Source organism: Eutrema salsugineum, unplaced genomic scaffold, assembly GCF_000478725.1.
Source record: "Eutrema salsugineum unplaced genomic scaffold, Eutsalg1_0 scaffold_1, whole genome shotgun sequence".
Lineage (NCBI taxonomy): Eukaryota > Viridiplantae > Streptophyta > Magnoliopsida > Brassicales > Brassicaceae > Eutrema > Eutrema salsugineum.
In genome coordinates, this window is record NW_006256909.1 from 2,828,024 (window position 1) to 2,843,022 (window position 14,999).

General features: G+C 37.6%; 3 protein-coding genes across 4 annotated transcripts; 2 read left to right on the plus strand and 1 right to left on the minus strand.

Moving 5' to 3' along the window:
* Nucleotides 1–211: 211 nt before the first annotated feature.
* LOC18029407 (putative pectinesterase/pectinesterase inhibitor 45) lies at nt 212–2,544 on the plus strand. Its single transcript, XM_006412313.2, has 3 exons — nt 212–1,215; nt 1,361–1,521; nt 1,792–2,544. Exons 1-3 carry the CDS (start codon nt 239–241, stop codon nt 2,487–2,489), a joined length of 1,836 nt encoding a protein of 611 aa, XP_006412376.1. The 5' UTR covers nt 212–238; the 3' UTR covers nt 2,490–2,544.
* Nucleotides 2,545–2,896: 352 nt separating this feature from the next.
* LOC18029408 (probable pectinesterase/pectinesterase inhibitor 44) lies at nt 2,897–6,735 on the minus strand. Of its 2 annotated transcripts, none has more exons than XM_006412314.2 (5): nt 6,377–6,735; nt 4,724–4,852; nt 4,147–4,614; nt 3,729–4,052; nt 2,897–3,430 (listed from the first exon to the last, which is right to left on the minus strand). In XM_006412314.2, exons 1-5 carry the CDS (start codon nt 6,657–6,659, stop codon nt 3,057–3,059), a joined length of 1,578 nt encoding a protein of 525 aa, XP_006412377.1. In that variant the 5' UTR covers nt 6,660–6,735; the 3' UTR covers nt 2,897–3,056. The 2 variants fall into 2 exon arrangements, with proteins under 2 accessions (XP_006412377.1, XP_006412378.1); XM_006412315.2 differs by having other exon boundaries at nt 4,724–4,855.
* A 1,915-nt stretch (nt 6,736–8,650) lies between these two features.
* Nucleotides 8,651–14,370, plus strand: LOC18029409 (F-box/LRR-repeat protein 15). The gene is made up of 17 exons (XM_006412316.2): nt 8,651–9,487; nt 9,689–9,929; nt 10,013–10,145; nt 10,472–10,571; nt 10,655–10,852; nt 10,938–11,208; nt 11,299–11,397; nt 11,503–11,591; nt 11,717–11,816; nt 11,901–12,071; nt 12,246–12,398; nt 12,481–12,641; nt 12,728–12,926; nt 13,092–13,525; nt 13,632–13,695; nt 13,780–13,866; nt 13,977–14,370. Exons 1-17 carry the CDS (start codon nt 9,105–9,107, stop codon nt 14,061–14,063), a joined length of 2,970 nt encoding a protein of 989 aa, XP_006412379.1. The 5' UTR covers nt 8,651–9,104; the 3' UTR covers nt 14,064–14,370.
* Nucleotides 14,371–14,999: the final 629 nt, after the last annotated feature.

Consider the following 14,999-nt stretch of genomic DNA (forward strand, 5'->3'; position numbering starts at 1 on the left):
ACAAAACTCTCCTGTCCAGACCAGTTTTGTTGATTTGAAGAAGTAATATCAATATCAAAGAAATTAAAAAAAAAAAAAAAAGGTGAAACCAAGGAATCAAAACTGAGGAACAAAAATAAACACAGTAAAAAAAGATTGATCTTCCATTTTAACCTCCCTGCCTTAGCTTGCTTCTAAGGCAGAGGAAATTTAATTTAATTTATTCGTCTAAGTAAAAACTAGAAAAAGCAAAATAAAAATGGCTTTTCAAGACTTCGACCAGATTCAAGAACGCGTAAACCAAGAGAGAAAACGCAAATTCAGGAAGAGAATCATCATTGGGGTCGTCTCCACGCTTGTTGTTGTTGCTGCCATTATTGGAGGTGCTTTTGCTTATATTACATATGAAAACAAAACTCAAGAACAGGTGAAAAACACAAAGAACAACAGTAAAGATAAAAGCTCCGACAAAAGCGAGAATCCAAGCCAGAAACCGCCATCATCTGCAGCACAATCTGTGAAACCTGGCCAGGTCGACAAAATCATCCAAACACTTTGCAATTCCACTCTTTACAAACCAAGTTGCGAGAAAACTCTTAAAAACGGGACAAAGACAGATACTTCTCTGTCTGATCCTCGGAGCCTTTTAAAGTCTTCCATTGAAGCAGTCAATGACGATCTAAGGAAAGTTTTCGAAAAGGTTTTGAAGCTTAAAACAGAGAACAAGGATGAAAAAGACGCTATAGCGCAGTGCAAGTTGCTTGTGGATGAAGCTAAGAAAGAACTTGACACTTCTGTGAAAAGAATCAACGACACAGAGGTTGATAACTTTGCGAAGATAGTTCCCTATTTAGACAGTTGGCTAAGCGCAGTCATGACTTATCAAGAAACATGTGTCGATGGATTTGAAGAAGGGAAAGTCAAAACGGATATACGTAAGAATTTCAATTCTTCTCAAGTTTTGACGAGCAATTCTCTCGCGGTGGTCAAATCTTTAGGCGCATATCTTTCTTCGGCTCCAAAGCTGAAAACGCGACATCTTCTTGAATCAAGATCTTCCTCTGCTATAGAAACAGATCATATTACGTCTTGGTTAAGCAACAAGGAGAGACGAATGTTAAAAGCTGTTGATGTGAATGCTTTGAAACCTAATGCAACAGTTGCTAAAGATGGCAGTGGAAATTTCACAACCATTAATGATGCACTTAAAGCAATGCCTTCTAAGTACCAAGGAAGGTAAATATAACCCATATAATAATATCTCTTCCATTAAATGATTCGTGTTTTTTTTTGTTGACATCACTACCATTACTTGATATTATATGTCACTTTTACTATCACCAATTTTTTTTGCTTAGTAAATTTTTCTTTTTTGTCATAGGTACACCATTTATATCAAGCATGGAGTTTATGAAGAATCTGTGGTTGTTGACAAGAAGAAAGCTAACGTTACAATGATCGGTGATGGATCTCAGAAGACGATCGTGACGGGAAACAAAAGCCAAGCTAAGAAAGTCAGCACACTCCTCACAGCAACATTTGGTATATATATATATCCTATTGTTTCGTAGGTCAAAGTTTCCATTTTCAACTGCTATTTTATCGTTTGCGTTTACATACGGAAAAAGAATTCAAATTTTTGAAAAAGAATATTTTCAAACGCAAACGTCAAACACAAAAACATAAGGACAGGTTCCTTCAGTTAACACATGTATACATTTTTAAATTGTGACTTCATTTTTAAGTAAACAATATTGACGCTTAAGTTTGAGGTGCTATATTAACCTACGTTGTGCTTGATTTACTATATAGTGGCACAAGGAGAAGGGTTCATGGCACATTCCATGGGGTTCCGGAACACGGCTGGGCCAGAGGGTCACCAAGCGGTCGCAATACGTGTCCAATCCGACCGTTCAGTTTTCCTAAACTGTCGATTCGAAGGCTACCAAAACACATTAAACGCGTACACGCACAGGCAATACTACAGGAGTTGTGTCATTGTTGGAACAATCGACTTCATATTCGGTGATGCAGCCGCCATTTTCCAGAACTGTGACATCTTTATCAGAAAAGGTTTAACGGGGCAGAAGAACACGGTGACGGCTCAAGGACGAGTTGACAAGTTTCAGACAACAGGATTTGTGATTCACAATTGTACAATTGCTCCAAACGAAGATCTTAAACCCGTAAAAGCCGAGTTCAAGAGCTACCTTGGTAGGCCGTGGAAAAACCATTCAAGAACCGTTGTGATGGAATCAACGATAGAGGATGTGATCGATCCTGTTGGTTGGCTGAGATGGCAAGAGACGGATTTCGCGATCGATACGTTGCTTTACGCGGAATACAAGAACGAAGGTCCAAGCGGAGCAACCGCTTCTAGGGTTAAATGGCCTGGTTTTAGGGTTATAAACAAGGAAGAGGCCATGAAATATACGGTGGGGCCATTCTTACAAGGAGAATGGATCCATGAGATAGGGTCTCCAGTTAAGTTTGGTCTTTATGATGCTTGATGCTTGCGAAACACGTCGTAGTGACCATGTGGTGAAGAGTGAAGGTGCATCTTGGAGTACATGATAATAGAAAATAAACATAGGTGAGGTATAAATTGAATCTTTATTTCTAAAGGTCCATTTCTACTCATATACTTTGACATGAAACATGTTTTAAGGCGTTTCTTTTATACTCATAATGATAAAAAGGGATTCAAATAACTTGTATCGGTGTGATGAGATGAGTTCAATACATTACCACTGGTTGCTTCGATTAACTCGTCCAAAATATTATTACACCACACTTTATATATATCCCCACCACTAACAGAACTACAAACTATAACCATATATAAACCCTAACCCGTAAACCCTACGTCCTATGCCATATAATTAACTCTCTTTGAATATAGTATGATCGTTTCAACTTAAACTAATATGACCTAATGGCCCGATAATATATTTCTGATGTAACAATATTTGTCAAAACCGTAAAATCACAATACACCAACATAAAAGAACAGTATCTGGGAAAAAAAAAACTGAAAAACAAAAAAAATTGACAATACAAATTACACTGAGCCATATTTAGATGCCCAAGCCATCAGTAAACGTTACTCCAGTAGAAGGGAGCCAAAGATTTCCTTTAATGAACTCAGAAACGGTGAAATTGTAAGCCTGGCCCGAGTTGTTGAGCACGTGGTAACCAGGCCATTTGACTCGGCTGCTGAGCCCTGAACCAGGACCGTAGTTCATGAACTCTCCGTAGAAGAGTGTGTCCAAAGCAAACTCGGCGTTCCACTCGAGCCATCCTTCGGGTCTCACAACGTCGCTCATGTTGTTCCTCATGAATATAGTCCTTGAATATTGCTTCCATGGCCTTCCTAGATACGTGCGTGTCGTGTTTAGGTATGGAACTAAGTCCACGTCCGCCGAGATATTGCTGAATTGAATTGAGAATCCTGAATGAGTGAAAAAGGGTCCAAGCGAGACTCATTAAATATTGTATAGTACGTACAGGCATTGATTGATTTGTAATTTTGTATAACCTTAAGGCTAGTTAGGCTAATCAGGGAGGCTAACTATGTACATTTTTCGTTGGGAAGTAGGCTTATTGTGATAGGAATTAATAAAGACGTGAGAAGCAGGGTCACAGATGAAGTATTACTTGTAGTTTACATAGTTTCTTTGGTGACAAGAAACTACCACATCTTATTAGCGAAACCCTAAAATTATATGTTTTTTTGTTAATTCGTTTACCTGAGGGTTGGTTGAAATCTTTGCGGCCTTGTGCGGTGATGGTGTTCTTTTGGTTAGGGAGACCTCTCCTAGCCAAAATTTGACAGTTTTGAAACACAACGGTCCCATCCCCAAATATGAAATCTACCGTTCCCGTGATGGTGCACTCGCGGTAGAACTGACGCATGGTGTGCGTGTAAAGTGTGTCTTGGTAACCTCTCATCGCACATCTGTAGAACACAGACAGGTCAGAGTCTGACCTCAACGCTACTGCCTGATGCTTCTCTGGCCCCGCTGTGTTCTGAAACGTTATATCTCTCGCCAAGAATCCTCTTCCGCTTACAGCTGATAAATATATGTCCAATTCTTGATTATCATCAACGCATGCATGAAAATTATTAACAAATACTATATCTTATCAAAAACGTTAATTACTTACCGAATGTAGCGGATCGGAAGGTGGTCCAACCGTCGACAAAGCTGCGATTACCGGAAATGATAGTCACGTCAATGCCATCACCTAACATTACGAGGTTCCATTTCTTCTTCTTGATCTCAACATTCTCCAAGTATAAACCTTTTTTGATGTATATTACGTAACGTTTCGAGCTGTAATCAGGAGCTTCCTTAATAGCGTCCATTATGTTGGTGAAGTTGCCAGTCCCATCCAATGCTACACTAACGTCGTAACTCACACCGTTTGTTTCTAACAGTTTCCGATCGTTCGATCTGACCCAGTCTGGGAATCGACGGCTTTCGTTGTCTTTGGTGTTTCTAAGTCTCCGGCCTGGTGGGGCCCTTGGTCCTTTAGCAATTGGGCCAGGTTTAGAAATGGGCTTCTGTTTCTGATCGGGTTGCACAAGTGGTAACAGATCCCTAAGCATAGAGTATAGTTGATCGAGACTGCCTGCATGTGACCAGACCAAGTTAAAATTTGTAATCTTCTATAGCATTTTGATTAAGCTTACTTTTCTAGTGAGCTACAATGTTAGAAAAAAAAAATAATAATAATTTACCAGCGACAAGGGATTTGACAAGGCCAGAGGTACCATCGAAGCCTTCCATGCAAGTGTCTTGGTTGGAGAGAGCAGCACTTAACCATGTCTTTGTGTCCGATCCCACGTTCCCTGTTCCGTTTCCCTTCCCTGCTGCAATGGTCCCACTCATTTACCATCACACGATCTTCCTCTTTCAATGTAATTTTTATTCTTATTTCTTCAACACTATCATTTTCCATTCACACTTAAACATTTATTATGCAATATCTATCTATGATTTTGAATCCACGTTCTCTGACCCTACAACGCACATGCCATTTTACTAATGATTATAGAATTTGCTTTCATTTCATCAAGGAAGATGCACAACGTTGACGTAAACATCATCATCATCATCGTCATGCTTAACATATTTTGCATTTAATATTAAAATGTAAACTAAAACTACGAGATAGAAACTTCTAAATTTATTTAGTTTTTTTTTTTTTTAATTTAGGTCTTTTTCTAAGTGCTTTCTATTGCAAGTGAAGGGAGTGTAATTTGAAGCGGATCATTTGAAGGCAACAGAGCAGAAAGGTTTTGTTTTAAGCTCTCGTTTTTTTTTCTCTTTGATTGAGCTCGATTAATAAAACAGACGAATAAAATGGGGAAAATACACGAAAAATCAATCATTTTCGTTCGTCGTGATTTCGTGATGCAAAATTGTAGTATTAGTTGAATATAATACTACTAGGATGGTCAAAGAACCACCAAATAACCGTCTCGCATTCAATTCCGTGCCGGCTTTCAAATTTAATGCACCAAGTGCAAAACTATTTTTCTTTTTGTTTACATATTAACTTTCTCAATTCAGCCCATTTCAGTTGAAATTTGTGGAAAAAAATGTCCTTACTATATTACCATTTAACACCATGAACTAGCTATGTCCTCAATTTATTCTATGGTGGTAGCACATCATCATAATTTATTGGAGTCGTGGAGAGTCTAATTAGCTAGTAACTAGATAAAGTCCAAACTTCAAACCAGTCGCGTTTTATGCACATGTGTGTTGTTTGACAAAAATATAAAAGTTATTTCTGATTTATATATGCGTTTATAATCTAGAAGACTAACATTCCATAACGTTATTTTACGTCACATTATGATTAGTTACTTCCGTTTACTTATCTTGTGATGTGTTTATGTTGGAATTATTGTTAGGCGCCAAATTAGATATTTGGGTGTTTTAAAAGGATAAGAGAAAAGAAAAAAAAACAACCGATTTTAAAAGTCGTTATCTTCTAATTGGTTATAATGGAAAAAACCCCATAAACTTAAGCCAATTAAATGCAAAACCATTTTATAAGTAAAGGTTATCTGAAAGGAAGCTCAATTTGACCTTAACCGGCAAACATCTATTATACATTTTTTTGGGGGTTGATTTTTTGATTGATTCCAATTTGTTCTTTTCGAATTTCATTCTTAGACAATTTGTTTTGGTTTTCTATCAACAATATCTAACTTTTAATCTTATTTACAAAAAGAAGTTTGACCTTGTGATTGAAGTGTGCATCCTATAAGTGGAGTATTTTTTATAAAATGCATTCAAAGTTTCCCAAACTTATAAGGGTGTGATAAAACTAGAGAGATAGATAGAGACACATGTTGTTAATTAGGGATTAAGGTACGTACCAGTTGGATTCTCAGAAGCAGAAGCAGACCAACTCAGCTCCTCTGAAGAAAAATCGAGCAGATCCAGGCAATCGGAAACCGCATTCTGGAGCCGACGATCTCCACTGAATTCCGCAAAGGGAGACAAAATCGAACTCACTTGTCTTATTACTTCCACAATCGTGTTTATGGAGCTCACAAACTCACTTGCCGGAACCTTCAAGTACTCGTATTGCATGCTGTCTTCCGATGACACACACAGACTCAACATCAAGAAGATCAAGAAACCCTTCAACCATGACATTTTTTTTTCCTTGAAATAATGCCTTGATGTCTAACAATAATACATAAAAACAATTAGAAATAGAAAGAAGGGTTGTGATTTTTATAACATTGAAGCTCTTCTGAGTCAGTGGAACCTTTAAAAGAAGGAAGGAAGGCATTAAATTCACCCACCTGTCTGTCTACTTAAATCTTTAATTGGGACTTAACTTCATTATCCCACCAAACAAACTCGTTTATTTATCGTTGATATTTCTTTCATTTTCAATAGTAGTAATATTTATGAGATCTCTTAATTATAACTCAACCGTCCCACACATCCATTACATTCTCAGATTCGGTCGTAGCAGCACTAATTAAAACACCGGATGCAGCTGTTTCACATATCCACCACCACCGTCATATCAATCATATATTCCATCTGTTATACTGTATGTTTTAAGTTATGTTACTAATGTTGCTACATATTACTTTTGATTATTCATTAAGAAAACAACAATAAACAAATTCATATGTCATATAGAAAAGGAAAAAAGATTCATATTCTTGTATTGAGAAAGTTATCTAGTTGACCCAAGCATATTTTCTTGATGTGTTAGATGGATAGCAGAATAACAAAATATCTGAATATGTATTACTAGTAGAAATAACTGAAATATTTCAAGTTCCCATTAAATAATTATAAAACGTTGGTTTCGTAGAAAATCATATATTTAACATGCTAGTTATATATAGCGGAATAGTTTTTCAGAAACATGAAAATGTAAAAATTTGATGAACATTGTAAATAGAAAACGGTAGCTGAAGTATATTTGTAAAGCCTAAATACTTTGATTAACGCGTTTGTTATGTTGTAACCACAAACCAGAAGAATTTCATCTTTTTGTTTGATCTTCCACAAATCTTTTTTTTTAAATCAGAAGTCAGAACTGATGGGAAGAAGATAAAATAAAAGTAGAGAACACTCGTGATCAAGTCACTCGTAAAAACGATCGAAGGAAGAGGAAGAACAATAGTCAAAGAGAGTCACGTGACCTTGTCACACAAATAAAGAAGTGGTAATTGGGCCATCAAGAATAACAAGCCCAATTTCAATGTGGGTTTTGTTGGAAGCTTTGCTCCACCCGCTCCTAAAAGCCCTTAAAAAAAGAATCTTGAAACCTTGTACTCGTAACAGTGTTTAGTCTTTGTTTTACTTTAATTTTAGTACTAGTAAGTGAGATGAGTATAGAAGAGGAACTAATATAATAGCAAAGCTCTTAACTTGTAGAATCCCCGGAAAGCAAAAGATAAACTCAAATGAAATTATGCACAAAAGAGATTTATGCAGTGAATTATGCAGCTTTGATTGAACTTTGGGATTCCTCACCTCGGTTTATAATCTACATCACCGTTTCATTTTCCTCCGATTTAATTGGATTGATAGATAATAACTTGGAATAAAAATTCATGTATTGCTTATTTCATGAGTAACTGATTGGTCAAAAATTAATTGACTGATGTTCATTATATATCAGTACCTTTTTTATTCAATCATATTTCAATTTTATGATTTTCGCATTAACCGAATAAAATATTTCACGAGGTTCAGTGGCCAATATATAAACTTAAGAACGAGCTTCCACAAGTCTTTGTACGTATGCTGCGTGGCTCGAGCTTCCAACTTACGGTCTTCGTTTACAGCTTTTTATGCTTACGTTTGTGCGCACGTGGCACTATTGCTTCGTCTTTGGTTTGGATATAATGTCAGTTTGACCAAAACAGTTGTGTCTGAACAAATTTCATTCATCGTACAAACCGTCTTAAAGATTCATAGCAACGGACAGTATACAAAAATAAAACATGTAGAAATTAAAACATCGTTATTTCCTAGACATCAGAGTGTATAAATATATATTTTTTTTTTGTGTGGGCAAACAAACAGACATCAGAGTATCTATCTGCTTCACACAGTAAATATCGTCAAACGACATCGTTCGAAACGTCCATCATCATCATTACCAAAAGAACGGTGAAGCAAGAACCAAAGATTCGAAACAAGCTGTTTATTCCCGATTTGTTTTGTCTTTTTTAATTTTCGTCATTCCCTTTCCATTTTCGCCGTTTTTTTCTTTCTCTCTTCCGAATCGCCGGATTTTATCAACGACCAGTATTTGTAACGCCAAACCACAGAATACGCCTCCTACTCTCTCTTCTCAAGATCTGATCCGATTTACCTTTCCTTTGCTCTTTTCCTTCTCAAACCCTAATCTAAATCAGATTAGCGTTTGATCCTCTCCTTCTCAACTTTTGAATCCCATAATCGGAGATTCAATTCTATTCTCTCTGAATTCTTTGTGGGCTTTTCGAATTCGGTCACTTTCCCCTCAAATTCTGGTTTTTTCTGAATCAGGATTCATAAATTTTGGTAGATCGAGTCTCAAGATTTGATTTTTTGGGAGTGAGGCTGGGGGGGTGGGGGGCGTGCATGAGGATCTGGTGTTTACGTTGCTTCACCGACGGCGAGGAAGAAGAAAACGGTGGCGGAGTTTCCGGTGGACTGAAACAGTCGTCAGCGACGGCAATGGATAACAACAGCGAAGATGGCGATTTTGTTGATTTCGGGAGGGAATTAGGAGTCGCGGACGGTAGAATTCTCAGTGAGGAAGAACGTTGGACGCTTTGTGAGGAGATGCTGGCGACGGAGGAAGACGATGAAGCCACAGGTGCTGAATTGGATCGGTTATGGTCATCTGAGGTTCGGTTGCATCAGGGAGAGAGTAGCAATGCGGCTTTAGCTGAGGATAGTACGATGGAGGAAGCCGATCACGATTCGCACCACAAGCGTGCCAAAATGTACTCTGGGCTTGCGTGAGCTCTCTAACTCCTTTCTCCTTCTTGGCTATTGTTTTCTGCCAAGGAAGCATTTTTCTTAGTAGATCGAAAATGGGTTTTGATTTTTAAAACCAAGTTCGTAACCTCTGCTACTTTAGTGTAGAATCGATTTCTTGAGTATCTACCAGCGTCATAGGGAGTGATATTTTGAGCTGAAATGAATTCTTTTGTTTGCAGTGAGTGCCGGTCGGTTTCCGGGTTATCTTCAGATGCTGGAGTTTCTTGTTCGTCAGTGGAGAGAACTGTCAGTTTTGGCAATGCCTCTTCTTCTCGGACGGACACTGAAATGTTCTGCCAGAATTTCATCTTGAATTATAGTCGGAAAGATGGGAAAAAAGATGATGGTGATGATAATGGTTCTTCAGACGCAGACGATTTTGAAGTTCATATTGATTTGACTGATGACCTCTTACATATGGTATACATTTTTTTTCGCAAAGTTACATAAGTAGGTATCCGTTTTCTTTGTTTTAAAGATTGTTTAATTTTTATTTCCATCAGGTATTCTCGTTCTTGAATCATGTCGACCTCTATCGCTCTGGTATGGTTTGTCGGCAGTGGAGAGTAGCTAGTGCTCATGAGGATTTTTGGAAGGTCTTGAACTTTGAAAATATGAGGATTTCTATCGAACAATGTAAGTTCTTCTTACTTATGAAAAAAAGAAAAACTAGGTAATTTTCTTAGAATTGCTTGTAAAACATATCAAATCAGTTGCTGATTTGTTAAACTTGAAGAAATTTGAGAATTGACAGCGGATTAATTGAGTCTTGTACATTTGTTATCATTCAGTGAAATACAATAGGAATGTAACATTGGGGGTATCTATTCTGCATTTTTTATGATGAGATTGGCATTCAAAAGCAAATCTAAGCACTCAAAGATGCCTCCGATTTGTAATATTCAACCTATATAATTCGGAAGAATCGGATAAAATTTAATCTTTGGTTGCTTTATGTGCAGTTGAAGACATGTGTCGTCGCTATCCTAATGCCACGGAAGTGAATGTTTACGGCGCACCGGCTGTTAACGCTCTGGCTATGAAAGCAGCTACCACGTTGAGGTATCTATCTTGTTTAGCCTTGAAAATGGCTCCATAGATTAAAGTTATTATATATCCATCATAATGCTTTTCATCTGTTTCAGGAATCTTGAGGTCTTAACTATAGGAAAAGGTCATATCAGTGAAAGCTTTTTCCAGGCTTTGGGGGAGTGTAATATGCTAAGGAGTGTAACCGTAAGTGAGGCTATTCTGGGAAATGGTGCTCAGGAGATACACCTGAGTCATGATCGGCTACGGGAACTTAAAATTACGAAATGCCGCGTGATGCGTTTGTCTATCAGGTGAAGTTGTTTTTCAATAAATTTAATTCTCATGCATTTACGTGTAATTCATTCTTAATTATTCTTTTTGTTTTCAATCTTTTAGGTGTCCGCAGCTCAGGTCTTTATCATTGAAAAGAAGTAACATGTCGCAGGCGATGCTTAACTGTCCACTCCTCCAACTTCTTGATATAGCCTCGTGCCATAAGCTCTTGGATGCTGCTATTCGTTCAGCAGCCGTTTCGTGTCCTCAGTTAGAGTCGCTAGACGTTTCTAACTGCTCCTGTGTCAGTGATGAAACATTGCGTGAAATAGCCCAGGCTTGTGCTAATCTCCATATTCTTAATGCTTCATACTGCCCCAATATATCTCTTGAGGTTGGTCCTGTTATCTGACGTTGCTTTTGTTCACCCTTTTGTTGTCTCGTTCTTGTTTTTCTGACTTGTGTGCCCTTTTCCTCTTTGAAGTCAGTACATCTTCCCATGTTGACAGTTCTCAAGCTTCATAGCTGTGAGGGTATAACATCCGCGTCTATGACTTGGATTGCTAATAGTCCTGCACTAGAGGTTTGTGATTGCTTTTGTTTTTTCCACACACATGCATCTTGTTCTACAACCTGTAAATAGAGACCGCTGCTTCCGGTTGGGTTAACCACATATAATCTATTGCAGGTTTTGGAGCTTGATAATTGCAATCTATTGACATCTGTATCTTTGCATCTCTCGCGTCTGCAGAGTATAAGCCTAGTACATTGCCGCAAGTATAGCCCCCATCTTTGGTTTGCTGTAACACCTGCAGATTTTATTGTGATGAGTATTATGCCTTTTGTTTTTTATGCTTCGCTATTATGTCACTTAAGTGTCCTTTTTCGCTGTGTTTTAACAGATTCACAGATCTGAACTTGCAAAGCACCATGCTTTCATCAATCACTGTTTCAAACTGTCCAGCGCTGCGCCGTATCACAATCGCTTCCAACTCCCTTCGAGTATGAACTTAGTTATCGTGATTTTGTTACTGCAGTTTGGATGTTTTGATCTGATAAACCTGATTTTCTTCATTTTGGTTGCAGCGATTGGCTCTCCAGAAACAGGAAAATTTGACGACATTAGTTCTGCAATGCCACTCCCTTCAAGAAGTGGATCTCTCTGATTGTGAATCATTGTCTAATACTGTTTGTGAAATATTTAGTGATGATGGTGGATGCCCAATGCTAAAGTCATTAATTCTTGACAACTGTGAGGTGTGTTACAACTTCTTCTTTCTTTCTTTCTTTCTTTTTTGGCTACAGCTATAGGCTGCATAGTATAACTAAATAAATTTTATAGTGAAACAATTCATTGAAATGAAGATTGTTAGTGCTGATATATTGCTGGTTGCTTATATGATTTTTTTTTTTTTTTTCATCATCTTTTAGAGCTTAACAGCAGTGCGGTTCTGCAATTCATCATTAGCAAGTCTTTCTCTTGTTGGCTGTCGTGCTGTTACTTCTCTTGAGTTGAAGTGCCCTCGCATAGAGCAGATCTGTTTGGATGGATGTGATCATCTTGAAACTGCTTTCTTCCAGCCTGTGAGTGTTACTTCTCTCATATCAAATAATTAACTTATCTTAACTGATCAATTTCCTGCTTTTCTCTTCTTGTTGTGTATAGGTCGCGCTCCGATCTCTAAATTTAGGAATATGCCCTAAACTGAGTGTGCTCAATATTGAAGCACCTTATATGGTGTCTCTTGAATTGAAAGGTTGCGGTGTACTGTCTGAAGCATCTATTATTTGTCCTCTGTTGACATCTTTAGATGCGTCTTTCTGCAGGTAAATACTTTTTTTTTTTGATTATTTTCCATTTTCGTTACTGATTTTATGGTGCTGCTAATCAGTTTCTTCTATTATCTTTCCAGTCAACTGAGAGATGACTGCCTGTCTGCAACCACTGCTTCTTGCCCACTAATTGAGTCACTGGTGCTAATGTCATGCCCTTCAATCGGCTCTGATGGCTTGTCTTCCTTGAACGGACTCCCAAATTTGACTGTTCTTGATTTATCGTACACTTTCTTGATGAATTTGGAGCCCGTCTTCAAGTCCTGCGTTCAACTGAAGGTAATTAAGGCATTTTGAACTGGATGATGCTGGATGGTTCCCCTTTCTGTCATCTGTATAGCTTATATTTTATCTTCTTGAGTTGTTTTGTGTACATTCTTCTGCCATTCATGTTTATTCCTATCATATCCTATTGGGGCTTGCTTTGAGACTTTAATTGTTTAGGTACTCAAATTACAAGCCTGCAAATATCTCACTGATTCATCACTGGAGCCTCTATACAAAGAAGGTGCTTTACCGGCACTTGAAGAGTTGGACCTGTCTTATGGAACTCTATGTCAGACTGCGATAGATGATCTACTTGCGTGCTGCACACATTTGACACATTTGAGCTTGAACGGCTGTGTTAACATGCATGACCTTGATTGGGGTTCAACCAATGTACAGCTATTTGATTACTTTGAGAATACTCAAGAACCAGCTGAAACAGCCAACCGGTTACTGCAGAACCTCAACTGTGTGGGTTGTGTCAATATCAGAAAAGTATCGATACCACCTGCTGCTCGCTTTTACCATTTATCATCACTCAACCTTTCGTTATCGGTCAATCTGAAGGAGGTTGATCTCGCTTGTTCCAACCTGGTCTTACTTAATCTAAGGTATGAGGATTTCCCGTTTTTTTATTTGACTTATTTTCTCTTTCTTCCATCAGATAATTGATTATCGTATTGCTAATTCTATTTCGAATCAAAATGATTTGTCTAGCAACTGTTGCTCTCTGGAACTATTGACGCTTGGCTGTCCAAGATTGGCTAGTCTCTTTCTTCAGGTATGCTTTTGCTCCTATAACTGGCAACGTTTATGTTTACAGATGTTATCACTAAACACACTTTGGTACTTTTGTATGTGGTAGTCTTGTAACATGGATGAAGCAGGGGTTGAAGCAGCTATATCAGGATGCAGCTCACTAGAGACACTGGATCTCCGTTTCTGTCCAAAGGTAATAATAGAGAGTGTATTTTCTGCGATATCACAATTTTAAGCTAAATACTCCATTGGTTCATAAGAAGAGACTTCAAGTTTTGAAAACCCTGTCTTGGTGATTAACAGATATCCTCGGTGAGCATGGCGAGGTTTCGAACGGTGTGCCCTAGTTTGAAGCGCGTGTTCAGCAGTCCTAATCTGTTGCAAGATTAGTGTTTTGCGCCGAATGTTTTGTTATATACAAACGTTTATTGCAGATTATTTATACAAATGCTGTGTTATGTTGTGTTGTGTTTGGGATGTAAATGGGTCCAAGTCTCGAGTTTCAGTAGTGCTTATAGGCCTCTGGTGCTTGTGTGGCCTTCTTAGTTTGCTTGTGTGATGACACAAACCTATCAACATGAATACTTTTGTTGGCTGTTTTTTGGTATTTTTGATTGTTTGTACTATTATAATATAATCTTGTTACTGCTTCATCGATTTGGTTTCAAGAGAGGACCTTTTAGGCATTGATCTACATCGATACACAATCCATATGTTAATGTTTGTGGGTTGGTACTAATTTGAAGAGCAGAACGGTTCAAATGTTAATGTTTCACTTTTACGATATTTCCTGCAGTTTTCTCTAATTAAAAGGTAAAAACTAACTAAACAATTGAGAGACTGGGTAAGCTTGCGTCTTATGCAGTGTGAAGGCGGAAGCTAAAACACCACATCATTTCTCAAGAACTATTAGGAATCATTATAGGAGAAAATCATATAGAAAAGGAAAATAAAATTTCGAAAATTGCCAACAGTAGTAAGACTGACAAAAAAACTATAGCTGGACTAGAAGAAGAGGAAATTAAAAAAAAATATTCAAGATATTGAAGAGCGAATAAAGAATGTAGTTACACAATTTTCTGTTAGGAAAAATAATTGGAGAAAATGATTTATGAGTAATAAAGAATACATTGTACGCTGTCAAAACACAATTCATTGTACAAAAATATATTTAAAGGAAATTATGGCCAACAAATGGAATATACATCTAACAAATCTAGGAAGAAAATATGCGAAAATAGAAGTGAATAATTTAAATTGTTAGCAAATTAGGTTTAGAAAATAAAGTTAGTGAAAATAAGAGAAAAAATGATTAGATGCCGTCTC